This window comes from Oncorhynchus clarkii, chromosome 16, assembly GCF_045791955.1.
Source record: "Oncorhynchus clarkii lewisi isolate Uvic-CL-2024 chromosome 16, UVic_Ocla_1.0, whole genome shotgun sequence".
In the NCBI taxonomy this organism is placed as follows: domain Eukaryota; kingdom Metazoa; phylum Chordata; class Actinopteri; order Salmoniformes; family Salmonidae; genus Oncorhynchus; species Oncorhynchus clarkii.
Window position 1 is genome coordinate 22,290,368 of NC_092162.1, and position 24,683 is coordinate 22,315,050.

Below are 24,683 nucleotides of genomic sequence, written 5' to 3' on the forward strand. Positions count from 1 at the left end.
GTTTCAGAGGGAGGACTGCAGGTGCAACAATATTTTGACATGTCAAGAAATCTAGCTGGCAAGCTAGCTAGCTAACAGTATTATTTTTCTGATTAGTTGTAGCATTTACTCAAACCAACCTTTCACTGATGTATTGCAAATACGTATGTTTGTTGCTCACTGCACACCAGTTTGTCTAGTTAGCTAGCCAGCGTCTGAAAATGGTAAGTGTCTCTTGGCCTGTTAAATATCTAACGTAGCTAGATAGATAGCATTGCCATTGGCTATTCCTATGCACTGCTGGCAAGATTGCACAACAAAAAACAAGGGACACAAGAGTTCTAATGGCTTACCGAGAGAAACATCTCGTTGGTTTGCGTTATTTTGGATAGCAGTGCAAGGTAACCACACACTTTGCTAGGTTAGCTACGGTTGTTTACTATATTGTTTTGAATTGGAATGATGAACACAACGTAATAATGCCATATTTACCAAGGAAGGGTGTTAAAAAGTGAGGGAAATATAATTTATTGCAAACATATTGAAATGATTAAAAATGTTCTCAAACTACAGAGAACACACATAGCTAGTTATTACATCTAGCTAGCTATGTACATGCCTGTAGTCATGTTATTACTTACAGAAGTAATTGACATTATCTCAATTCATATTGGCAAATGTTTGTTTTGTATTGGGGCACAGAGTACAGTCATTCTACTCAGGGTATCTTGAGTAGAATGACTGTTAAACGGTAACTCCGCCACGTTTCAACCTCATTTTCATTATCTCCAGAACATTGTCAGTGTCAACATATGTGAAAACGGTACATTTCTACGTTTTGTAGAAAGATATATAAAGTTAAAATGTAAAAAATATATTTTTTAAAGTAAGCATTTCACTGTTAGTCTACAACAAAAGTTAAGTTTTAAAACAGTGATTTTCAAACTGAGATTCGCGGAGACGTGCGGAGCAAGATAATACCATCCCTTGGGATAGAAACCTGTTGCAGGTTTGAAAATCATTAAAAAAAACGTTTAATCCTACCCTTTATCACAGAGAATCATTATTTTTTTTACCTTATCTTTTTAAACACAGATCATAGAAACACATTGTTTTCACATATGTAGACACTGGTTTGGTGCTGGAGCTGATGAATGAGGTTGAAAAGTGCCGGAAATGCACTTTTAATATAAATTGGATAAGCTTAAGCATTGTTTTTTTCCGCTCTGCCTTGAGACATCAGTGACTGGGTGACGATGTCTCCTGTTCCATGAATTCCATTAATTAGCTAATACCTCTCTCCCTGGTTCTTGGCTCAGATATACCACATCCCCTGGATATATTTGCCAGTAAGGACTGTCCTAGCAATCTGGCACCAGCTGACAAAGTCTGAGGTCAGACAGCTTTCTGTTCTATTGTTGTCCACTGCTCTCCTCTTTACCCATGCCTAGTACAATTTATTCATCCAAATCCATCTCTGCTATTTAGTAACTGCATGCATTTTGTCTGACAGTCTCTCCTTTGTAAATACAAATGCATCTAAACTGTTCGAATTCCACACTATTTGTAGCCTATTAGAATGCACTGTATTTGGTGATTTGGGAAACGCATGTCGTTGGAGCATGTGTCGATACTGATCGGATCGAAAGAAAGGTAGTCATGCACTTGGATCAGCTTCCTCAATTCAAATCAGGCCTTAATATTTGAATTATTTCACAATACTTGACGACGTATCAGCTGCTAGAGAGATATTACCCCGTCTGCAAATATTGAGGTGGCTTATTCTAATGCTTACCCTATAAAAATTCACTAAATCACCGATTTGGCACATCATTGCGCACATATTAGGCTACACATCATTAAATATATTGAGATTACAGACAGTAGCCTACAACTAGCTAAATATAACTAAATTTATTGAACATGAAATATGATTGAAATAGGCCTACAGCCTACCATATTTTTATTTTATTGCAGTCGTCTCGGTTTTAATTTGAATACATAATATAATATAGTCGTTTGTATCAATTGCAAAGACATTATTTGTATTTGTAGTCAACATTGTTCTGAAGTTGTCGGCGGTCACGGAGATTCTATGTTTGGCGGAGATTTTCTGTGTATAAAGTGACGCGGGAGGGCAAAAAAAAGTGTCGAAAGACGCATTTAGCTAGCTATTCTACGAGTGGTCAGAGGCAGGTTTTAGATTACAAGTGCAACGTTAATAACGATGGTTTTGGGAAACAGCTTGGAGATTTAACAATGCGCCTATGAGGTTCAAATGGTGAACTTAGCCTTATAATAAGTTAATAACTGCAAACTGTGTGGATTTGGAAGAATTGTATCCTACCCTCCTATTTTGCTCTTTAAGTCAACCTAGGCTGTGTAGTAGCTTTGTAATAGTAAAAAGAGGTCTTTGTGTGTAGTCTAGTATTACTAACTTGGAAGAAATCGGATACATTTTAAGAAATGCAGGCTTCGTAGTTGACTAGTAAATTAAAGTAATTAGCTCAGCATGCAGAGTGATGCATGATACTACATAAGGTGTTAACGTGGTGGCGGGAGTAGTATCTCAAAACTAACCACAGTGTATTCAAGTAGGCCAATGTGGGTTAGCGTTGTCCCCTGTTTTCTACATTTGTCCTTTTGCGCCCCCTACAGTTTAATGGCACCAATAGCACGTGTGGGATTTGTATTATTATTTTGGATTCAGACACTACTAAAGATATATGTGTGAGATTTCGGGAGGTTGAAATACAGGCTTTTTAATTCAGAAATAGCCTCTTACAATTTGTTTGCGATTTTATAGAGCCGCATTCATCTTATTGTCCATACTGAACACATTTCACTAATCCATTCATTCCAATTGAATAGTGTTGATTTACTTCTGGCCAGTGATTGATTTACTTCCGGACGATTTGTTTTAAGCTTCATCATAGGAATGTTTTGGTACTGTAGTAAATGCATTACTTTATTCATGAATTAGCAGTGTAGAGCCTTGTAGTATAATCTACTGACTCTAGTCCCCCCACCCCGCTGTCCCTTGGCCCTTCCTTCCTCAACCCCCACATGGAATGGTCCCCACTGGTACAGGTATCCAACGCCTGTATTCTCCTTGTTCCCCAGATCCCAGAGCTGGCCAAGGCCTCTGTGCTGATGAGGGACCGCATCAGAGTGGAGGAGACCATACAGGCCATGCAACGAGCCGGGCCAGATGCCCTCCAGGTAACCACTGGCCAGAAGTACTGTATACAGGGTCAAAGGTCACTTAGACCTAGCCCAAAAAAGCACACTGCAATAGCTCCCCACAAGAGTGTTTGTGTGTATGAGTAGAAATTTAGCAAACACTTCTGAGTACCGTCCGTGACGATAGGGGAGGGGTCGCACTCACACAATAACAGAGGGGGCAGAATACTGTGGCCCTGACGGCACAGCATAATCATAATGGTCTGACTGCACCGAGGTGCCGGGGAAGAATGGTCTCCACGGTGGACCAGCGTGTGTGTGTTGTGGGGAAAGGGGGGTATCCGAGCTCCATCAGCCAGGACTAGACATTGGCATATCAAGTATTTCCATCCCTGCTCAATTTTGGTGCGCCTCGCAAACAGCTACAATGGTATACGCATTTACATAGCAAGTCTAGTCTTTGAGCTGGGCATCGGGGATGGAAAAACTGTTCAAATAAAAAAAGTGTTGTCACATGCTTTGTATACGACAGGTGTAGACTAACAGCGGAATGGTTACTTACGCGCCCTTCCCAACAATGCAGAGAGAAAAAAATAAATAGTAAAAATAATAACAAGGAATAAGTACACAATGAGTAATGAATGATAACTTGGCTATATACACGGGGTACCAGTACCAAGTCGATGTGCTCGGGTACGAGGTAATTGAGGTAGATATGTAGGGAGGGATAAAGTGACTAGGCAACGGGAGAGATAATAAATCAAATCAAAGTTCATTTGTCACATGCGCCGAATACAACAGGTAGACCTTACAGTGAAATGCTTACTTACAGGTCCTAACCAACAGTGCAATTTATAAGTAAAAACTAGGTATTACGTGAACAATCGATAAGTAAAGAAATAAAAACAACAGTAAAAAGACAGTGAGAAATTACAGTAGCGAGGCTATATACAGGCACTGGTTAGTCGGGCTAATTGAGGTAGTATGTACATGTAGATATGGTTAAACTGACTGCATATATGATAAACAGAGAGTAGCAGTAGCGTAAAAGAGGGGGTGGTGGGTGGCGGGACACAATGCAGATACTCTGGGTTAGCCAATGTGCGGGCGCACCGGTTAGTCGGGCTAATTGAGGTAGTATGTACATGAATGAATAGTTAAAGTGACTGCATATATGATTAACAGAGAGTAGCAGCAGAGTGATAAACAGTAACAGCAGCGTATGTGATCAGTCAAAAGAGTTGTTAAAAGGGTCAATGCAGATATTCCAGTTAACTATTTAGCAGTTTTATAGCTTCGGGGTTTAGAAGCTGTTCAGGGTCTTGTTGGTTCCAGATCTGCCATGCCGTAGCAGAGAGAGCAGTCTATGACTTGTGTGGCTGGAGTCTTTAACAATTTTTAGGGCCTTCCTCTGACACTGCCTTGTATCAAGTTCCTGGATAGCAGGGAGCTCGGCCCCAGTAATGTACTGGGCCATACGCATTACCCTCTGTAGCGCCTTGCGGTCGGATGCCAAGCAGTTTCCATACCAAGCGGTGATGCAGTCACGGAGATGGGCAAAATACTGTACACTGCAATAAGGTCAGAGCAAAAACCAAACCATGAGGTCGAAGGAATTGTCCGTAGAGCTCCGAGACAGGATTGTGTTGAGGCACACATCTGAGGAAGGGTACCAAAAATCTGCAGCATTGAAGGTCCCCAAGGACACAGTGGCCTCCATCATTCTTAAATGGAAGAAGTTTGGAACCACCAAGACTCTTCCGAGAGCTCGCTGCCCAGCCAAACTGAGCAATCGGGAGAGAAGGACCTTGGTCAGGGAGGTAACCAAGAGCCCGATTGCCACTCTGACAGAGCTCCAGAGTCCCTCTGTGGAGATGGGAGAACATTCCAGAAGGACAACCATCTCTGCAGCACTCCACCAATAGGCCTTTATGGTAGAGTGACCAGACGGAAGCCACTCCTCAGTAAAAGACACATGACAGCCCGCTTGGAGTTTGCCAAAAGGCACCTAAAGACTCTCAGACGATGAGAAACAAGATTCTCTGGTCTGATGAAACCAAGATTGAACTCTTTGGCCTGAATGCCAAGTGTCACGTTTGGAGGAAACCTGGCACCATCCCTACGGTGACGCATGGTGGTTGCAGCATCATGCTGTGGGTATGTTTTTCACCGGCAGGGACTGGGAGACTAGTCAGGATCGAGGAAAAGATGAACAGAGCAAAGTACAGAGAGATCCTTGATTAAAAACTGCTTCAGAGTGCACAGGACCTCAGATTTGGCCAAAGGTTCACCTTCTAACAGGACAACAACCATAAGCACATCAGCCAAGACAACGCAGGAGTGGCTTTGGGACAAGTCACTGAATGTCCTTGAGTGGCCCAGCCAGAGCTCGGACTTGAACCTGATCAAACATTTTTGGAGAGACCTGAAAATAGCTCTGTAGCAACACTCCCCAACCAACCTCACAGAGCTTGAGAGGATTTGCATAGAAGAATGGGAGACATTCCCCAAATACAGGTGTGCCAAGCTTGTAGCATTATACCCAAGAAGACTCAATGCTGTAATTGCTGCCAAAGGTGCTTCAACAAAGTACTGAGTAAAGGGTCTGAAAACTTATGTAAATGTGATATTTCACATTCATAAATTAGCAACAAAAAAAATGTTTGTCATTATGGGGTATTGTGTGTATATTGAGGGGGGGGATGATTTAATCAATCAAGGCTTTAACATAACAAAATGTGGATAAGGTCCAAGAGGCTTCTAAACAGCTTCTACCCCCAAGCCATAAGACTCCTGAACATCTAGTCAAATGGCTACCCATGACTATTTGCACCCTCCCGTCTCCACACCACTACCACTCTCTGTTGTCATCTATGCACAGTCACTTTAATTAACTCTACCTACATGTACATACTACCTCAACTAACCGGTGCCCCCGCACATTGACTCTGTACCGGCACCCCCATGTACATATTGTGTTTTTTTACTGCCGCTCTTTAATTTCTTGTTACTTTTATGTCTTATTCTTATCTGTATTTTTTTAAACTGCACTGTTGGTTAGGGGCCCGTAAGTAAGCATTTCACTGTAAGGTCTATCTATACCTGTTGTATTCGGCGCATGTGACTAATAACATTTGATTTGAAAAAGTAAAGGGGTCTGAATACTTTCCGAAGGCACTGTATAAATGGCAAATTGTCGGATACACAAAAAGAGAGACTGATCTCCCTGCTACTGAAGCAGGAGCCAGAGGGCCAATACAAAGACGCCGTCTATAATTATTTATTTTTTTTAAAGTAGGGAGGCCCCTCACCATTAAATGTAGCGACACAAAAATATTGGCTAAATGTATTGCTCATAGAATTCTTACAAGGAAGATATATGGGAGACAACATTAGATACCTCCTAGAAATAATGAAAATTATTAGAATGCAGGGAAACCAAGCGTAATATTTATAGTAGGTTTTGAGAGAACATTTGATTCTCTACGTCTAGAATCTGTTTAAGTGCCTGGATTTGATACATTTTGGAGAATCTCTCATAAGATTGGTAAAGGTAATGTACAACAATCCTTTATGTAAAATAATAAGTAACGATTCATTCTCTGAGAACTTTGAATTGTCAAGAGGCGTAAAATAAGGTTGCCCTCTGTTACCATACCTACTTATTATGGCCATTGAACGGCTTTAAAAATCAGATCTAATGATAACATTAAGGGGTAAAAATTTATGGATTAGAGACAGAAGTATCAATGTACGCCGATGATTCAAGTTCTCTTGAGGACCCGGATACTTTCTCTAGTCTAAAACCCAACTATGATAAGTGTACTGTTAATGGATTGGGTCTCTAAAAGATAGACTTTAAATGGCCATGTTGTCTCCCGATTTAAATGGTGAAGTCGACGTGCTTGGTGTACATATCCCGGAAAAGTTGTGCGATCTTGCAATCATTAACTTTGATAGGAAACTTAGCAAAATAGATCAGGTTGAAACTATGGAGAGGGAAACGCCTTTTTACACATTAAAACGGTGGATTGACAATGGCAGATCTAATATTACAGCAAATTATATGGTTAAACTCCAATGTACTGACAGAATATTTTTTCGGGGAAAAAATGTACAGAAGGATATTTTTTTATTTATTTAACTAGGCAAGTCAGTTAAGAACAAATTGTTATTTACAATGACGGCCTAGGAACAGTGGGTTAACTGCCTTGTTCAGGGGCAGAACGACAGATTTTTACCTTGTCAGCTCTCTAACCACTAGGCTACCTGCCGCCCCATTAATGAAGGATATTTTAAACAAGGGTGGTAAAATGATGTCACACAAGCAACTAACAACAGTGTATGGAGGTGTATGCTCAATACAAAATTATAACCAACTCAGAGCGGCTCTGACACAAAATTGGAAGAGACCATAACTTAAAGAAGAAACTAAATAATTAGACTCTGCCACCTCTTAAAAATCATAAATGGCTTAAAATTACTATAAATCAAATGTACCAGTTCCACTTAGTCATTGACAGCAATACCGTATAACGTTCAAGTCAGTTAGGAACAGGTCTTTGATGTCCCAATACCATGGCATCGGATTTCTGAACTGATATATTAAACAACAATTGACACATCAATCAATCAGTTTCAATTTAAGCTGTTATGTGAAATACTTGCTACAAACACAATGCTCAATATATGGGGCATTTTAACAGTCAGCGTAGTGCAGACTCTGCCACAAGGAAACATAATCAATAGAGCATTTTCTCAGGTACTGTCCTTTGGTGGCTCGCTTAAGGAGTCAGGTCCAGGAATGGTTGTTATGTCATAATAGAGTTCTGATGGACCTGCAAACTGAATTGATAGGGAATCTGAAAAACTACGATCAGTCAATGGGAAATATCATTATACTCTTATACTCATTATACTCATTATACTCTTGGGTATATAGTATATATTTTTAGGGCAACATCGGTAGAAATGTTACAAATAGGGAGGTTCAGGACCCTCGTAAGACATCAAAGTAAAATGGAGGGATGTATTGCAAAAGGAAATAGGAGTTAAGGTTGGAGTTAAGATCAGAATGAATAGTGGATTGGCTGCTGTGGGTGAAAATCCAGCATTTGCAGAAAAAGTTAAGAATATATGCATGATTACCTGTACTTTACATGTGAAAATAGCTGTAAGTAGCAGTAGAAGTATTGTTGTCCGTTAGTTTACTCCCATCAGGGGAGGAAGGGTTGTGGGGGTATAAATAAATAAATAAAAAACAAGGGGGATTATAAATTATGCAAACAATTCAATTGATAGAACCCACAATCCACCCTGCAATATTAAAGCTGATCTATAATAATAATTCAGTGAATGTGTATGAGTGGAAAGGACTCCCTTCTTAGCAATGCCTGGTATCAACAGGTGATCTCGGACTTTGACATGACCCTCAGCAGATTTGCCCACAACGGGAAGAGGTGCCCCACCACTCACAGTGAGTACACAGGTCCCCATCACCTAGACTTGGGTCATGTTCATTAGGCACCAAGGGAAGAAAACTGAGGGTCCTAGATTTGTCCAATAAGAAACTCATTTTCCCTTACAAAACGTTTTCTGTTGCGTGCCATAATGAACACTACCCTGGATCCCATTATAACAAGTGATTACAAAAGTAGTTATTTTGAAGTGCAATTAGATATTGTCCCTTACCATTTTCTTTCCCGCTGTTTAAGATATACTGGATAACGACTTGCTCATCAATGACACCTGTAAGAAAATGGTGAGTACAATCACAAAACCAGGAGAGGACTCAGAGAAAGTTAATGTACTGTGTTCCTCTGATGAGACAGTAGGAAGAAGTCAATTCTCTATTGAGATATTTTGTTGTGTGTCTCTCGCACGCTTTTCCCTTCCATGTAGATTAGGGAGTTGTTGAATACCTACTACCCCATTGAGATCGACGCAACTCGCACCGTTGAGGAGAAGCTTCCTCACATGGTGGAGTGGTTAGTGGCTGGCAGACTGGCAGTATCCACCTCACACTACACCTAAACATATTCAGCCTCTCTTTCTGGTTTCATGACAAATAGTGTCTACCGTACAGTTGAATCTAATTTCCATTTTTCATATGTATGTTAGGTCTCTAAGTGGTCATTTAAGTGGAACACTAACTCAGCATCCTGAGTTTTTCATTGCAGGTGGACCAGTGTCCATGAGCTGCTGATCCAACAGAAGATCAGGAGGGACCTGCTGGCTCAGGCAGTGAAGCAGTCCAGTGCCATGCTCAGGTCAGATCACTGTAGGACTCTGAACACTCCAGGGTGAAGTATTTATGAGTCCCCATTAGCTGCTGCCAAGGCAGTTATACCATTTTATAAACATTACAACAGATTTCACAACACATGAAATGTGTCCCCTCAGGCCACTACTCTACTACCACATATTTACAACACAAAATCCATGTGCACGTGTGTATAGTGTGTATGTTATGATATGTGTGTGTGTCTCCACAGTCCCCGCTGTTCCATAAGGTGTATTTTTAACCTTAAAAAATAAAATAAAAATGGTATCTAATTTTACTGCTTGCATAAGTTACTTGATGTGGAATAGGGATCTATGTAGTACTGTGCTCCTCCTGTAGTCTGTTCTGGACCTGGGGACTTTGACAAGACCACTGGTGCCATGTCTTGTGGGGTATAAATGGTTGTCCGAGCTGTGTGGTAGTAATTTAAACAGACAGCTCGGTGCATTCAGCATGTCAATACCGCTCACAAATACAAGTAGTGATGAAGTCATTCTCTCCACTACTTTGAGCCAGAAGAGATTGACATGCATATTATTCATGTTAGATCTCTGTGTACAGCCGTGCTGCCCTGTCCTGGAACAATTGTACACTGAACAAAAATATAAACGTAAAGTGCTGGTCCTGTGTTTCATGACCTGAAATAAAAGATCCCAGAAATGTTCCATACATACAAAAACCTTATTTCTCTCAAATTTTGTGCACAAATTTGTTTAAATCCCTGTTAGTGAGCATTTCTCCTTTGCCAAAATAATCCATCCACTTGACAGGTGTGGCATATCAAGAAACTGATTAAATGGCCTAGTGGTTAGAGCGTTGGACTAGTAACCGGAAGGTTGCAAGTTCAAATCCCCTAGCTGACAAGGTACAAATCTGTCATTCTGCCCCTGAACAGACAGTTAACCCACTGTTCCTAGGCCATCATTGAAAATAAGAGTTTGTTCTTAACTGACTTGCCTAGTAAAATAAAATTACACAGATTAACCTTGTACTGGAGACAATAAAAGGCCACTCTAAAATATGCAGTTTTGTCACACAACACAATGCCACAGATGTCTCAAGTTTTGAAGAAGCGTGCAGTTAGCATGCAGTTAGCAGAGCTGTTGGCAGATAAGTTAACGTTAATTTCTCTACCATAAGCCACCTCTAAAGTCGTTTTAGAGAATTTGGCAGTACGTCCAACCGGCCTCAACTGCAGACCACATGCAACCACGCCAGCCTGAGACCTCCACATTCTTCCCCTGCGGGATTGTCGGGGGAGGGAGGGTTGCTGAGGAGTATTTATGTCTGTAATAAAGAAAAACTCATTCTGATTGCCTGGGTCCCCAGTGGGTGGGCCTATGCCCAGTCATGTGAAATCTATAGAATCAGGATTTATTTATTACAATTGACTGATTTCCTTACATGAACTGTAACTCGTTGTTGATTGTTGAGTTTATATTTTTGGTCAGTATACTTTTCCTGAATCCCTCTTTGTGGCACAAGATCATACGACTGGACAGTATTCCAGGTGCGACAAAACTAGGGTCTGTAGGACCTGCCTTGTTGATAGCGTTGTTAACAAGGCAGAGTATTGCTTTATTATGGACATACCTCACTCCATCTTAGCTACTGTTGCATCAATGTGTTTTGACCATGACCGTTTACAATCCAGGGTTACACCAAGCAGTTTAGTCTCCTCAACTTGCTCAATTTCCACATGATTTATTACAAGATGTAGTTGAGGTTTAGTGAATGATTTGTCCCAAATGCAATACTTAATTTGTTTTTATTATTCAGGACTAACTTATGTCTTGCCACCCATTCTGAAACTGACTGTAGCTCTTAAGTGTTGCATTGATTTCACTTTCTGTGGTATCTGACGTGTATAGTGTGGACTCATCAGCATACATAGACACACAGGCTTTACTCAGAGCTAGTGACAAGTCATTAGTAAAGATTGAAAAAAGTAAGGGGCCCAGACAGCTGCCCTGGGGAATGCCTGACTCATGTTGACGAGGCTTCCATTAAAGAACACCCTCTGAGTTCTGTTAGACAGGTAACTGTTGATCCACCACACATGTTTTTCCAGCAGCAGATTATAATCGATAATGTCAAAAGCTGCACTGAAGTCAAACAAAACAGCTTCCACAATCCTTTTATCAATTTCTCTCAGCCAATCATCAGTCATTTGTGTAAGTGCTGTACATGTTGAATGCCCTCCCTATAAGCTTGCTGAGAATCTGTTGTTCATTTGTTTACTGTGAAATGGCATTGTATCTGGTTAAACACATTTTCTTCCAAAATATTGACTAAGGGTTGGTAACAGGCTGAAGTCTCCCCTAGGTACAGGGATCAGCTTCCTCTCCCCCAATCCTAACCTTAAACATAAGTTGGGAAAATGCTGACCCAATGTCAGCGTCAAGGGGCAACTTCACTCTACTCCCAACACACCCACACTATGCTCAGTATTAAAAGCGATCTTTCACAATTTTGAAGTTTAAAGAGCGACTGCCATTAAAAAGCAACAAATCAAAGCGACCGTCACCCTATTAAAGAAGCCAGGTAAGGACCCACTAGACTGTGGTTCCCATAGACCAGTACATTTACTAAATTGTGACTCTAAAATCCTTATTAAGATTTTAACAAAAATAGTTGGAGGTAGTAACACAATTCATTAATCCAGATCAAACCGGGTTCATTAAAGTACGTTGCTCAACGTTGAATACAAGACGACATCTGAATATGATCAATTACTCTAAAACCCAACTCAAACAAACAGTTATACTATCTCGAGATGCAGAAAGGGAATTTCACCACGTTGACTGGGTCTTTCTTTCAGCAACGTTAAAGAAGTTTGGTTATGGGGAGCGCTTTAAAAAAAAAATGGATAGAGTTGACATATTCAAGTCCAAAATCATCTGCTAGAACTACAATGAGCAAATCGTCAAGGAGAAGCTATTCGAAGTGCCATAAACATTCATGGTTTGCAGGTGGGGCCAAATGAACACAAGATATCTCTATATGCAGACAATGTCATCCCGTACATAAGAGGCTGAGACGACGATTCCAAATATATTCAAATTAATAGGTGAATAATAGTTCTACATCAGGCTGTAAAATGATCGTTGGTAAAACTATTGCTATGGTGACATTCGGTGATGCACCCTCAAGTATCAAAGACAAGCATGCATTACTTGTGTTAATATTACGTCAGACTTTGAGCTACCCCCGTGGGATTTAGTAAAATCACTGAAGATCAAGACCGTTGGATTCCCCTCCGTGTATCTCTAGCAGGTCGGGTTGTTTCAGTGAAAATGAACATCTTACCAAGAACGCTTTATCTGTGTTCAATGCTTCCTGTAAAAACCTTTACTCGCCTAAATGCAGCAATAGGCACATTTTTATGGTAAAATAAGAAGGCTCGTATTAGTTATAAAAAACGACAGCAGTTCAAAGAATTGGGTGGGCTTGGCCTCCCTAACCTTAAATCATATAACTGGGCGGCCCAACTTAATCACACAGCATCATGGATTCAACAACCAAAAGGATTTGTCATGGCTTGAAATGAGTCAATATTGTGACATGTCTTCTCTTTATAGCAGACCCTATTTCTATTGACAGGATGAAACAAAACCCAATTATTACTCTTACATTGAGGGAGGTTCAACGCCAATATAAACTGAGTAATGACATGTCTAGACACTCGCCTATATTCCACAACCCAGCCTTTTCTTCCTGTTACTATGTCCCAAGGATTTAGGGAATGGGAAGAGGGCTTTGTAGAGTCTCAACTATTCAAAGGCTCAGTTTTGAAATAATTTCAGGAAATCCAGGAGGAATTCATTATATCCCCCCAAAATGTTTATATGTACCTTCAAGTAAGGCAATTCATTGTTACAAACAATTACTGAGCTGATTACTCCTATTGACGAGATGATTTGAATTACTTTATCAAGGGGAAAACATTGGAACCGTTTCAAATGATTATCACAAGATCCTTAACATGCTTATATTATCTTTAGATTATTTTAGGAACTCGTGGCAGGTGGAAATACAGGTCCAGATATCAGAGGAGAGTTGGGGGAATATGGAAAACGCTATATAAAGCCACATGTAACCGAACAACGGAGTTTCAATTCCAAGTACTAGATCGTTTTTTTGAGCCCTGATAAACTTAATACAATGAAAAAATGATTGTTTTTGAAACAGTGTGGACAAATAGGTACTTGATCACATATATTTTGGCAATGTCTGAAAATCAAGTATTTTTGGTCTGAAATTCTCCATGTTATACAGGACATCACAGCTATTATTATTCAACCAGACCCATATCATCTCCTCCTAGGTATTGTTCCTGTGGATACACTCCAGTCCTCTCCAGTTCAATTGATAGATTATCTTTTAGCAGCAGCAAGGAAATGTGTGAAAAAAATGAACTTACACCCTCAAAAGATATGTGGTTAGGTCTATGCGGGGTACTTGCTGACATGGAGAGAATTCCATCAATCTTGGAACAGAGACAGCATAGGTATGAATGTGTCTGGTCAGAGTTCCTGACATATCGTACTGGTCTTATTCTGTCGTTTCTGGTGTCTTTCTGTGGCTTAATCCAAATTGAATTCTTATTCAGACACTTGAAATATTTGCTCTACAGTGCCTTGCGAAAGTATTCGGCCCCCTTGAACTTTGCAACCTTTTGCCACATTTCAGGCTTCAAACATAAAGATATAAAACTGTATTTTTTTGTGAAGAATCAACAACAAGTGGGACACAATCATGAAGTGGAACGACATTTATTGGATATTTCAAACTTTTTTAACAAATCAAAAACTGAAAAATTGGGCGAGCAAAATTATTCAGCCCCTTTACTTTCAGTGCAGCAAACTCTCTCCAGAAGTTCAGTGAGGATCTCTGAATGATCCAATGTTGACCTAAATGACTAATGATGATAAATACAATCCACCTGTGTGTAATCAAGTCTCCGTATAAATGCACCTGCACTGTGATAGTCTCAGAGGTCCGTTAAAAGCGCAGAGAGCATCATGAAGAACATGGAACACACCAGGCAGGTCCGAGATACTGTTGTGAAGAAGTTTAAAGCCGCATTTGGATACAAAAAGATTTCCCAAGCTTTAAACATCCCAAGGAGCACTGTGCAAGCGATAATATTGAAATGGAAGGAGTATCAGACCACTGCAAATCTACCAAGACCTGGCCGTCCCTCTAAACTTTCAGCTCATACAAGGAGAAGACTGATCAGAGATGCAGCCAAGAGGCCCATGATCACTCTGGATGAACTGCAGAGATCTACAGCTGAGGTGGGAGACTCTGTCCATAGGACAACAATCAGTCGTATATTGCACAAATCTGGCCTTTATGGAAGAGTGGCAAGAAGAAAGCCATTTCTTAAAGATATCCATAAAAAGTGTTGTTTAAAGTTTGCCACAAGCCACCTGGGAGACACACCAAACATGTGGAAGAAGGTGCTCTGGTCAGATGAAACCAAAATTGGCAACAATGCAAAACGTTATGTTTGGCGTAAAAGCAACACAGCTCATCACCATGAACACACCATCCCCACTGTCAAACATGGTGGTGGCAGTATCATGGTTTGGGCCTGCTTTTCTTCAGCAGGGACAGGGAAGATGGTTAAAATTGATGGGAAGATGGATGGAGCCAAATACAGGACCATTCTGGAAGAAAACCTGATGGAGTCTGCAAAAGACCTGAGACTGGGACGGAGATTTGTCTTCCAATAAGACAATGATCCAAAACATAAAGCAAAATCTACAATGGAATGGTTCAAAAATAAACATATCCAGGTGTTAGAATGGCCAAGTCAAAGTCCAGACCTGAATCCAATCGAGAATCTGTGGAAAGAACTGAAAACTGCTGTTCACAAATGCTCTCCATCCAACCTCACTGAGCTCGAGCTGTTTTGCAAGGAGGAATGGGAAAAAATGTCAGTCTCTCGATGTGCAAAACTGATAGAGACATACCCCAAGCGACTTACAGCTGTAATCGCAGCAAAAGGTGGCGCTACAAAGTATTAACTTAAGGGGGCTGAATAATTTTGCACGCCCAATTTTTCAGTTTTTGATTTGTTAAAAAAGTTTGAAATATCCAATAAATGTCACCCCACTTCATGATTGTGTCCCACTTGTTGTTGATTCTTCACAAAAAAATACAGTTTTATATCTTTATGTTTGAAGCCTGAAATGTGGCAAAAGGTCGCAAAGTTCAAGGGGGCCGAATACTTTCTCAAGGCACTGTATATAGCCAAAATGTACCTTTTATTAACATGTGAATGTAATTACGCTCCCTTGCAAGGATATGTTGTGTATGTATGGTACATGTTCTTTATGTGCTCTTGAATAAAAAATGCAACAAATCCCTTTGAAAACAGCCTATATAAGTCAAACAGTTTTTCTAGTGTCAGAATTGACTACAAAGTGTAAATAGGATCATTTTGGTCATACAGTCAATCTGGTCTGAAACGGATATTGGAACAGTCGGCCGTCACAATGGGTTAACGAAGGTTGGGGTTTTGATTTGACAACGTCCAGTTGCCCACTAACATGGGGTGAAAAGCGGTGGCGATTGCTCTCTATCCAATACAGAGACAGACCTGCCCAGCAGTTTCGACTTTGTTTACATAAGACAACACATCACACATTTTTTTTAACTTGAGAAATACTGCACCAAACAAACACCTTTTAGTTGTAAAATAGTGCAACTAAAACATCCGCGTTAAAAATGTATAAACGAATGACAGATTTCTTAGATTCGTTCTGGGGATTTTGAGGAAGTGAAATAGGCTGCCGTGTCTCACGGGGGACGAATATCAGTAACCACACACACCTACAAGACTGAAATCTAGTTTTTCTAATGAGCAACAGGAAAGCACATGCAAATCGGCGTGTTCAGTGGCTCGTTAACCTTATATTCCATTTACCTAGTGGAGGTGTTTGTTTTAAGTCAATTAGCTGGTTATTTAGCTGGATCCAACATCTTCGTGTTAGCATTTTTAGTGCTACTAGAAATGCTAGTGGAAACGGATTGTCTTTATCCTTATCGGTTACGTCAGTGGTGGGGGGTAAATAAGGCAGGAAAATGGGATACTGATGAGGAGAATTAGCAATGATGATATTTCCCTGTCTCTGTAGGGAGGGCTACAAGGTGTTCTTCGACCGGCTGCAGGAGCAGCAGGTTCCTCTGTTGATCTTCTCGGCTGGCTTGGGGGACATCCTGGAGGAAGTGATCAGGCAGAACCACGTCTTCCACCCCAACGTCCACGTCATCTCCAACTACATGGACTTTGACCAGAGCGTACGTTTCTTTCTTTACTGTTTGGTTCATTTTGAAACCAGTCTAGCATCGAGTCTAATTATGTGTAGTATGATGTGTGCCTAATGCAGCGTTTCCCAAACTTCCCACGGGTGGGCAAGTTTTGGATTTTGCCCTCGCACTACAGAGCTGATTCAAATAACAAACTCATCAAGCTTTGATTATTTGAGAAAGCTGTGTAGTGCAAGGGCAAAAACCAAAATGTGCACACCTTGGGGTCCCCAGGACCGAGTTTGGGAAACGCTGGCCTAATGCCTATGGAACTGCTAAAGTGATAGTTCACACACATTACAAAATTACATATGTCCTAAAAGCAGTCTATGGACAGGGAGATACAGCAATCCACACTTTGGTTTTGTTTACCTAATCACTTTAACCAATTTATAGCATTTTTGGCCTTTAATCAATGCAAGTACACGTTATGCCCAAATTCACAAAATGTCTCATGTTTTTTCCCCCCAAGCTCAGCAATCCGTTGACCACTAGTGTGACCCATGTCTTCCTGCAGGGTGTACTGCGGGCGTTCAAAGGCCAGTTGATCCACACGTTCAACAAGAGAGAGGGCGCTCTGCTCCACGCGGCCCACTTCAGGGAGCTCAAAGAGCGGCCCAACGTGCTACTGCTAGGGGACTCTCTGGGAGACCTCACCATGGCCGATGGGGTGGCCCACACTCAGCACGCCCTCACCATAGGCTTCCTCAATGACCAGGTGGGTGTTGTATTTGTCTTTGTGTTGCCTTTTGCAAACCTGGAAGTGGTGAGGATTTAAAGGAAGTCCGTTTTGTATAGGAACTTTGAAAGGACATACCGTTGACTTCCGATAAATGTTGTACATTTCCCAAAAGTACACTGTACTAAACTTCATGAAATATTCCTTCAATCTGTTATTGCTGCTCACCTGTATTCCTAACCGTGTATGTAAGGTGTTGAAGGATTGTGTTGGCTGGATACTAGGGCGTCAGGTAGCCGGTTCGAATTCCTGAGCCGTCTAGGTGAAAAAAAATCTCTGTGCCCTTGAGCAAGGCACTTAACCCTAATTGCTCCTGTAAGTCGCTCTGGATGAGACTATAATGTAAAAATGGACTGACTGTTGTTCCGTTTGGTCAGGTGGAGGAGAGGAAAGAGTCATACGTCAACTCATACGACATCGTCCTGGTCAAGGATGAAACCATGGACGTCCCCAACGCCATCCTCAACTACATCACCACTGCGCCGGCCAAGTGAACCGCCGTGAGGACGCAACGAATCACGGGCCAAAAGTTAACCTAGGGTCCGGTTACTTCCCGTTTGCACAGGCGCCAGGACTCAACCGCCACGATGGACGACATCACAAAGAGAGGAAGTTGACCCTTTGTTGACCTTTACAAAGCTGCATGCACCACAATAATCCTCAGGCACCTTCAAACCAATTCAACACCTCAGTGACATTATTTTAAATGAAACCACCTTGTTTCACGTGTGGGGTTGGTGCTGCAAATCCCATCCACTGAAGCCCCTTGATTCTGTTAACCTAATGTTTGTACCGATTTACTGTATGTTTCTATGGTGTCTCTACTCTAAGGACGAGCAGCTCCTTCCATTTGGAGAAGTGGTTGATTTTGTAACTAAGTTAAAGGCCAGTATTCTGATCGCGCTTTGTCGGCTATGCGCCTTTTAAAGGTGAATGCCGTCTCCACGCTGTTATGGGAGAATGTTATTCACTTTATTTTCCAAGGCGCAGGGCTGTGTAACGAGCATCCACTGTATCGCCCAGTAAGTATTCTAACATGAGAGAGTTGATCAGTGATAGTGTGTGTGTGTGTGTGTGTATATGAGACTAGTCTTAATCTAAATGTATATCTATACCCATCCTCTAATTTGTGAGGCGCAATTATTTTGTGATTGTCAAGTGTGGATGCTGCCCTATGCACATTTGAACAAATGTAGTATATAAATGTATTTATTTGGTTGAACAAGTACTGTAACAGATGAAATGGTTACCTCACGAGTCACTCTGTGGGAGTTCAGTAGAACATTGTCAGTGGCAAATGCTTATGCTGCTAGAAAAGCTTTCCTTGACAATTAAAGGGATAGTTCACCTAAATGTAATATGGTCATGCAAATTATGACATTTGGGAGAAATGTCCCTTTAACCACTATTTTGCACATTTTTTTACAGAGGTATTGGTTTCCTTGTAGGCAGATACTTTCAAACTGGATGTCTATATAAGCTGAGATTTCCCGGCATCCTAAAACAATAGTGCTTTAACTATTATTCACATTTCAAATGTATGTCATTGAACACTTGTCTTTTGACCTAACGAAGGGTGAAGACAGTTGTGAACAAAACAAGATGTGTTATTTTGTGGTTTTCTGTTTTTTTAATCTACGTTTTAAATACTTTCCAATACTGCCACCTAGCGGGCATTTCCAAAGGTATCCCTGCATGTAGTTTGTAACATTTGATTAGTCTCTGACAATCACATCCTGCAAAAAAAAAGAGATGTTTATTTTTCTACAAATGGTTTTATTGGTGTAAACATCAGATCAGGAACATTAGGTGCTGGTTTGGTAGGTTGATTTGTCAACGCGTAATTCATTTTTTTCTTCTCTTCACATCCCTTTATCAAACATGACCAAATCATGCAACACAAATATTATTCTTGTAAGACTCTTTACCCACCATCTAAAATGTATGACACCTGTTAAGGGATCACTGTATAAAAAAGGGTCTCTCTTGGAATATTTTAAGGTGTGTGTGTGGTCCATCCCTGAGAGAGAGAGGCTGTGGTCCAATTCTCGAATATTCGAGTAGATCTACCCTTGTCACCGAACTGTGCACTTGTTCACTCCAATCCAATGCTTTATATTATAAATCCACGAGGTGGAGTGAACGAGCGCACACTTCGGGGCGAAGGCGGAGAACTGGAACTAGTGTGTGTGCGTGCGTTAGATGCAGACTGACTGATCTACAAATCCCTTTGTATCCTAAATAATTACTCATTATTATTTGTAGATCAGTCAGTTTGCTCAGTCGGTGACCAATTGCTGCACAAAATGTATGTCCTTGAACACGACCAACGTGTGCACTCTCCTCATCACAACTCCTCGTGCATCCTCTCTTTGTCCTCCTCCACCTTCAATTTGAGCTCCTCGGCGACAATGACCCCATCCTTGTTGCGGTCCTGGTTCCTGAACATGTCAGCAATGATCTCTTCAGGGTCCACCCCCGGCTTCATACGACCTTTGCCCTCCGCCACCTGCAGCATGATGAACTCTCCAAACTGGATGAAGCGAGAGAGAGAAACGAGAGCGTTGTGTAGAGGAGTAGCAGCCATGTTTAGTGTGAGTCATGACAAATGACAGCTTGACCGTTGTTTTACATGAACATGTCTGCAGAAGCCCTTTGGTTTGGCCAATTAGGTAGCTAAATAGCATATGAGATCCCAATCAAATATGGTAATCCTCAAAAGGGTGGGTTTTTGTGTACAGTCAACTCCTAATTAATGCAACCACTTGGGACTAGTGTGACACCGTGCAGGTGGGCACTAAACCAGCGGTCCAGAGTATGCAGTTATCAAGAGCTATAAAACAAATGTCATTGAATTGGGACTGAAAAAATATATTGCACTTAAATGGAGTAGACAGTACTTTATAACTCCCATCAATATTATTGATGGTCTGATCCATCTATTTTCTACTAGTCTATTCCAGCTGTGCGGTAGATGGCATACCTCCTCTATGGGCACCTCTCCGTTCTGGTTTATGTCCATGGCCTGGAAGAGCTCCAGCGGGGCGTCCTCCACCCACACAAACAGGTAGCCCTCCGGCACGCCCTTCTGCAGGTCCATCAGCTCCAGCTCAAAGTGAAGCACTGCACTGCCTGGCACACCAGTGGCTGGGAGGAGAGGAGGAGAGGCAGTGAGTGAGTGTGAAAGAGCAACACCGGTATGTGTACCTGCGTAATACTTTATTGTAGCCCTCCTTTACGTATGCATTCTTAAAGCCTTTATAACAGCTACATAAAACATAACATCTGTCGCTTCTCTAATGTCAATGCAGCTGTTAGAGGCTTTATGAATACATAAATAAGTGGGGCTACAGTAAATGATGACCTGCACCTGAAATGCCTTTATGCATGAGTGTCTCACTAGTGCAGAAATGAGTGAACATGGTGTCACTTTGAAATGGAACGGTATAAAACACATGGAACCCAGGTGTAGACTAATAATGAAATGCTTACTTACGTGCCCTTCCCGAACCATGCAGAGACAAAAATAATATAATTTTTTTAAATATTTTTTTTTACATACACTTAGTCATTAAAACTCATTTTTCAACCACTCCACAAATTTCTTGTTAACAAACTATAGTTTTGGCAAGTCGGTTAGGACATCTACTTTGTGCATGACACAAGTAATTTTTCCAACAATTGTTTACAGACAGATTATTTACCTTATAATTCACTGTATCAGACTTCCAGTGGGTCAGAAATTTACATACACTAAGTTGACTGTGCCTTTAAACAGCTTGGAAAATTCCAGAAAATGATATCAGGGCTTTAGAAGCTTCTGATAGGCTAATTAACATAATTTGAGTCATTTGGAGGTGTACCTGTGGATATATCTCAAGGCCTACCTTCAACCTCAGTGCCTCTTTGCTTGACATTCATGGGAAAATCAAAATAAATCAGCCAAGACCTCAGAAAAAAAAGTAGACCTCCATAAGTCTGGTTCATCTTTGGGAGCAATTTCCAAACGCCTGAAGGTACCACGTTCATCTGTACAAACAATAGTATGCAAGTATAGACACCATGGGACCACGCAGCCAGGAGACGCGTTCTGCCTCCTAGAGATGAACGTACTTTGGTGCGAAAAGTGCAAATCAATCCCAGAACAACAGCAAAGGACCTTGTGAAGATGTTGGAGGAAACATTTACAAAAGTATCTATATCCACAGTAAAACGAGTCCTATATCGACATAACCTGAAAGGCCGCTCAGCGAGGAAGAAGCCACTGCTCCAAAGCCGCCATAAAAAAGCCAGTCTACGGTTTGCAACTGTACATGGGGACAAAAATCGTACTTATTGAAGAAATATCCTCTGGTCTGATGAAACAAAAATAGAACTGTTTGGCCATAATGACCATCGTTATGTTTGGAGGAAAAAGGGGGAGGCTTGCAATCTGAAGAGCACCATCTTAACTGTGAAGCACGGGGGTGGCAGCATCATGTTGTGGGTGTGCTTTGCTGCAGCAGGGACTGGTGCACTTCACAAAATAGATGGCATCATGAGTTAGGAAAATGATGTGGATATATTGAAGCAACATCTCAAGACATCAGTCAGGAAGATAAAGCTTGGTCGCAAATGGGTCTTCCAAACGGACAATGACCCCAAGCATACTAACAAAGTTGTGGCAAAATGTCCTAAGGATAACAAAGTCAAGGTAATGGAGTGGCCATTACAAAGCCCTGACCTCAATCCTATAGAAAATTTGTGGGCAGAACTTAAAAAGTGTGTGCGAGCGAGCAAGGAGGCCTACAAACCTGACTCAGTTACACCAGCTCTGTCAGGAGGAATGGGCCAAAATTCACCCAACCTATTGTGGGAAGCTTGTGGAAGGCTACCCGAAACGTTTGACCCAAGTTAAACAATGCTACCAAATACTAATTGAGTGTATGTAAACATCTGACCCACTGGGAATGTGATGAAATAAATAAAAGCTGAAATAAATCCTCAACTATTATTCTGACATTTCACATTCTTAAAATACATTGGTGATCCTAACTGACCTAAGACAGGGAATTTTTACTAGGGTTAAATGTCAGGAATTGTGAAAAACTGAGTTTAAATGTATTTGACTTCAACTGTATGTGTTTGTGCTCCAGCAGGTGCATTCTTAGTTGAGGGAGCGTATTGTTTGTGTTTTATTGTGGCCCTGTCCTCCTCTGATGTGAACGTCTTTCTCACCCCCTTTCTCTCCGTGGCCCAGGTGGGGGGGGATGATGACAGTCCTCCTCTCACCCACACACATGCCCCTCAGACCCTCGTCCAGACCGTCAATCACTTTGTCCGCCCCCAGCACCGTGTCCTGCAGGTTGTCATAGTCACTCCTGAGCACAAGGGACATAAACACAGGTAAGGGAACGTAAAAACAACATATGGAGCATGTCTGTCAACTGCATAGTCTTCCATCTGTATTTCCTTTCCAACGACGGCCGTTTTAGAGATAAGATATCATCAAAATGAAGTACACAACAAATGACTTAGACCGTCAATACAAAAGGATCCACATGAGGATTTCAATCCGTTTTCTTCCGTTTGGTGCCTAATGAACACGACCCTGGTCAATGTACTCACGAGGAGAAGAGCCGTGTGCCGTCCAGCAGAGAACAGTTGTAGTGGTAGTGGATTAGATCGTCCACATCGCTGGTCAGGTTACACACCTCAGGCTTGTGAGTCACATGAACCTCCACAGAGTCCTTGGGGTTGTGGAAGTCAATGACATGGATGTCGAAGACCAGCACGGCCGAGCCTGGTATATCCTTACCTGGTACGGCAAGACAGAGAGGTCAAACTGGGTTTCAGTCAGTAATATAAACTAAACTGTAGAATAATGTATTGTTAAATGCGATATTTAATGTTGTGTCTAAATTACAGGTAGCTATTGGGCTATCTGTTACATTTTAGACTAAATTAATCATATTTATACAGGTATGACCTTAATAATTATACATAATCATACATTTAAGGTGTATTCTTCCCACACAAATAGGATTTAAAAAGGCCCAATGCAGCCATTTTTATATCAATATCAAATCATTTCTGGGTAACAATGAACCTTACTTTAACAGTTTCCAATAAAATGTACAGAAATAGCTTTTTTAGCAAAAAACTACTTCTCAAACAACAATTATGCTAGGACTGACAGAGTGGTCTAAGTGGGAAGAGAAAACTGAAAACTATCAGTTATTGGTCTATTAACTAATTTACTGCCTGGTGATGTCACCAGGGAAGCCGAAACTCCCGCCATGCAAACCTGCCGATTATAAGGTCCTGTCTAGATTGTATTTTCAACCAGGAAATAACAATGATCATATTTAATCACACTTTTACAGTCTTTAGTTTCATCAGCTGTTGTACAATATGATACAAAACACCGGAAAAACTTTTTTGACTGCATTGGGCCTTTACCATGTAAATCATTCAAATGAGAGAGCTTACAACCCTGACCACTAACTACCAATAAAAGCTAACTACTTAACTAACCTACTGTAACTACCAATAAAAGCTAACTAACTAGCCTACTGTAACTACCAATAAAAGATAGCTAACTAACCTACTGTAACTACCAATAAAAGATAGCTAACTAACCTACTGTAACTACCAATAAAAAATGCCCCTCTATCTGCCCTGGACTAAGCCACACCTGCTCCCTGCTCTCCATAGGCCATGTGGGGGGGCAGGGTGACCCTCCTCCTCTCCCCGATGCACACCCCCTGCAAGCCCTTGTCCATGCCAGAGATCACGTAGCCCATCCCAATGTAGGTGTTGTACGTGTTGTTCCGCTGGTAGCTGTAGAGAGGGGAAGGATTCGATATGACAAGCAATGACAGACATTGTCAAACAGGAATCATTCAATAAGTATTTTCAGTCTTTCATTATGCCATTTTAGACTACTGAGACGCAGCCTATGACAACTGGACATTGCTCACCTGGTGTCAAAGGTGACCCCGTTGAGGAAGCTTCCATTGTAGTGGTAGCGCATGTAGTCCCCGGCCACAGACTTGCGCGCGCACGCCTCGGGCACCACCTGGTTCTCCACGGTGATGTCATCCTTGGGGTTGTGTAGGTCAGCCAGGAGGACATTAAACACCAGGGTGGCCTGGGACGGGATCTCTTTACCTGAAGGAGATCGAAGCAGTCAGTCAA

General features: G+C 41.4%; 2 protein-coding genes across 4 annotated transcripts in view; one reads left to right on the top strand and one right to left on the bottom strand.

The window, feature by feature from the left end:
* On the top strand, positions 1–19,501 carry LOC139368199 (7-methylguanosine phosphate-specific 5'-nucleotidase-like). Of its 3 annotated transcripts, none has more exons than XM_071106841.1 (10): positions 1–203; positions 1,299–1,373; positions 3,103–3,201; positions 8,569–8,638; positions 8,877–8,923; positions 9,064–9,149; positions 9,342–9,431; positions 16,594–16,756; positions 17,283–17,483; positions 17,882–19,501. In XM_071106841.1, exons 1-10 carry the CDS (start codon positions 201–203, stop codon positions 17,996–17,998), a joined length of 951 nt encoding a protein of 316 aa, XP_070962942.1. In that variant the 5' UTR covers positions 1–200; the 3' UTR covers positions 17,999–19,501. The 3 variants fall into 3 exon arrangements, with proteins under 3 accessions (XP_070962942.1, XP_070962943.1, XP_070962944.1); XM_071106843.1 differs by lacking the exon at positions 1–203 and adding an exon at positions 228–380; XM_071106842.1 differs by lacking the exon at positions 1,299–1,373 and having other exon boundaries at positions 15–203.
* LOC139368197 (FKBP prolyl isomerase 10b) overlaps positions 19,115–24,683 on the bottom strand; it is a 13,793-nt gene continuing 8,224 nt past the window's right edge. Inside the window, exons 5-10 of the mRNA XM_071106839.1 lie at positions 24,467–24,656; positions 24,181–24,326; positions 23,112–23,301; positions 22,722–22,864; positions 20,488–20,651; positions 19,115–20,037 (exon numbers count right to left, since the gene is read on the bottom strand). Coding sequence (XP_070962940.1) covers positions 19,852–20,037; positions 20,488–20,651; positions 22,722–22,864; positions 23,112–23,301; positions 24,181–24,326; positions 24,467–24,656 — 1,019 coding nt within the window. The 3' untranslated portion in view covers positions 19,115–19,851. The remainder of the gene's footprint in view (positions 20,038–20,487; positions 20,652–22,721; positions 22,865–23,111; positions 23,302–24,180; positions 24,327–24,466; positions 24,657–24,683) is intronic.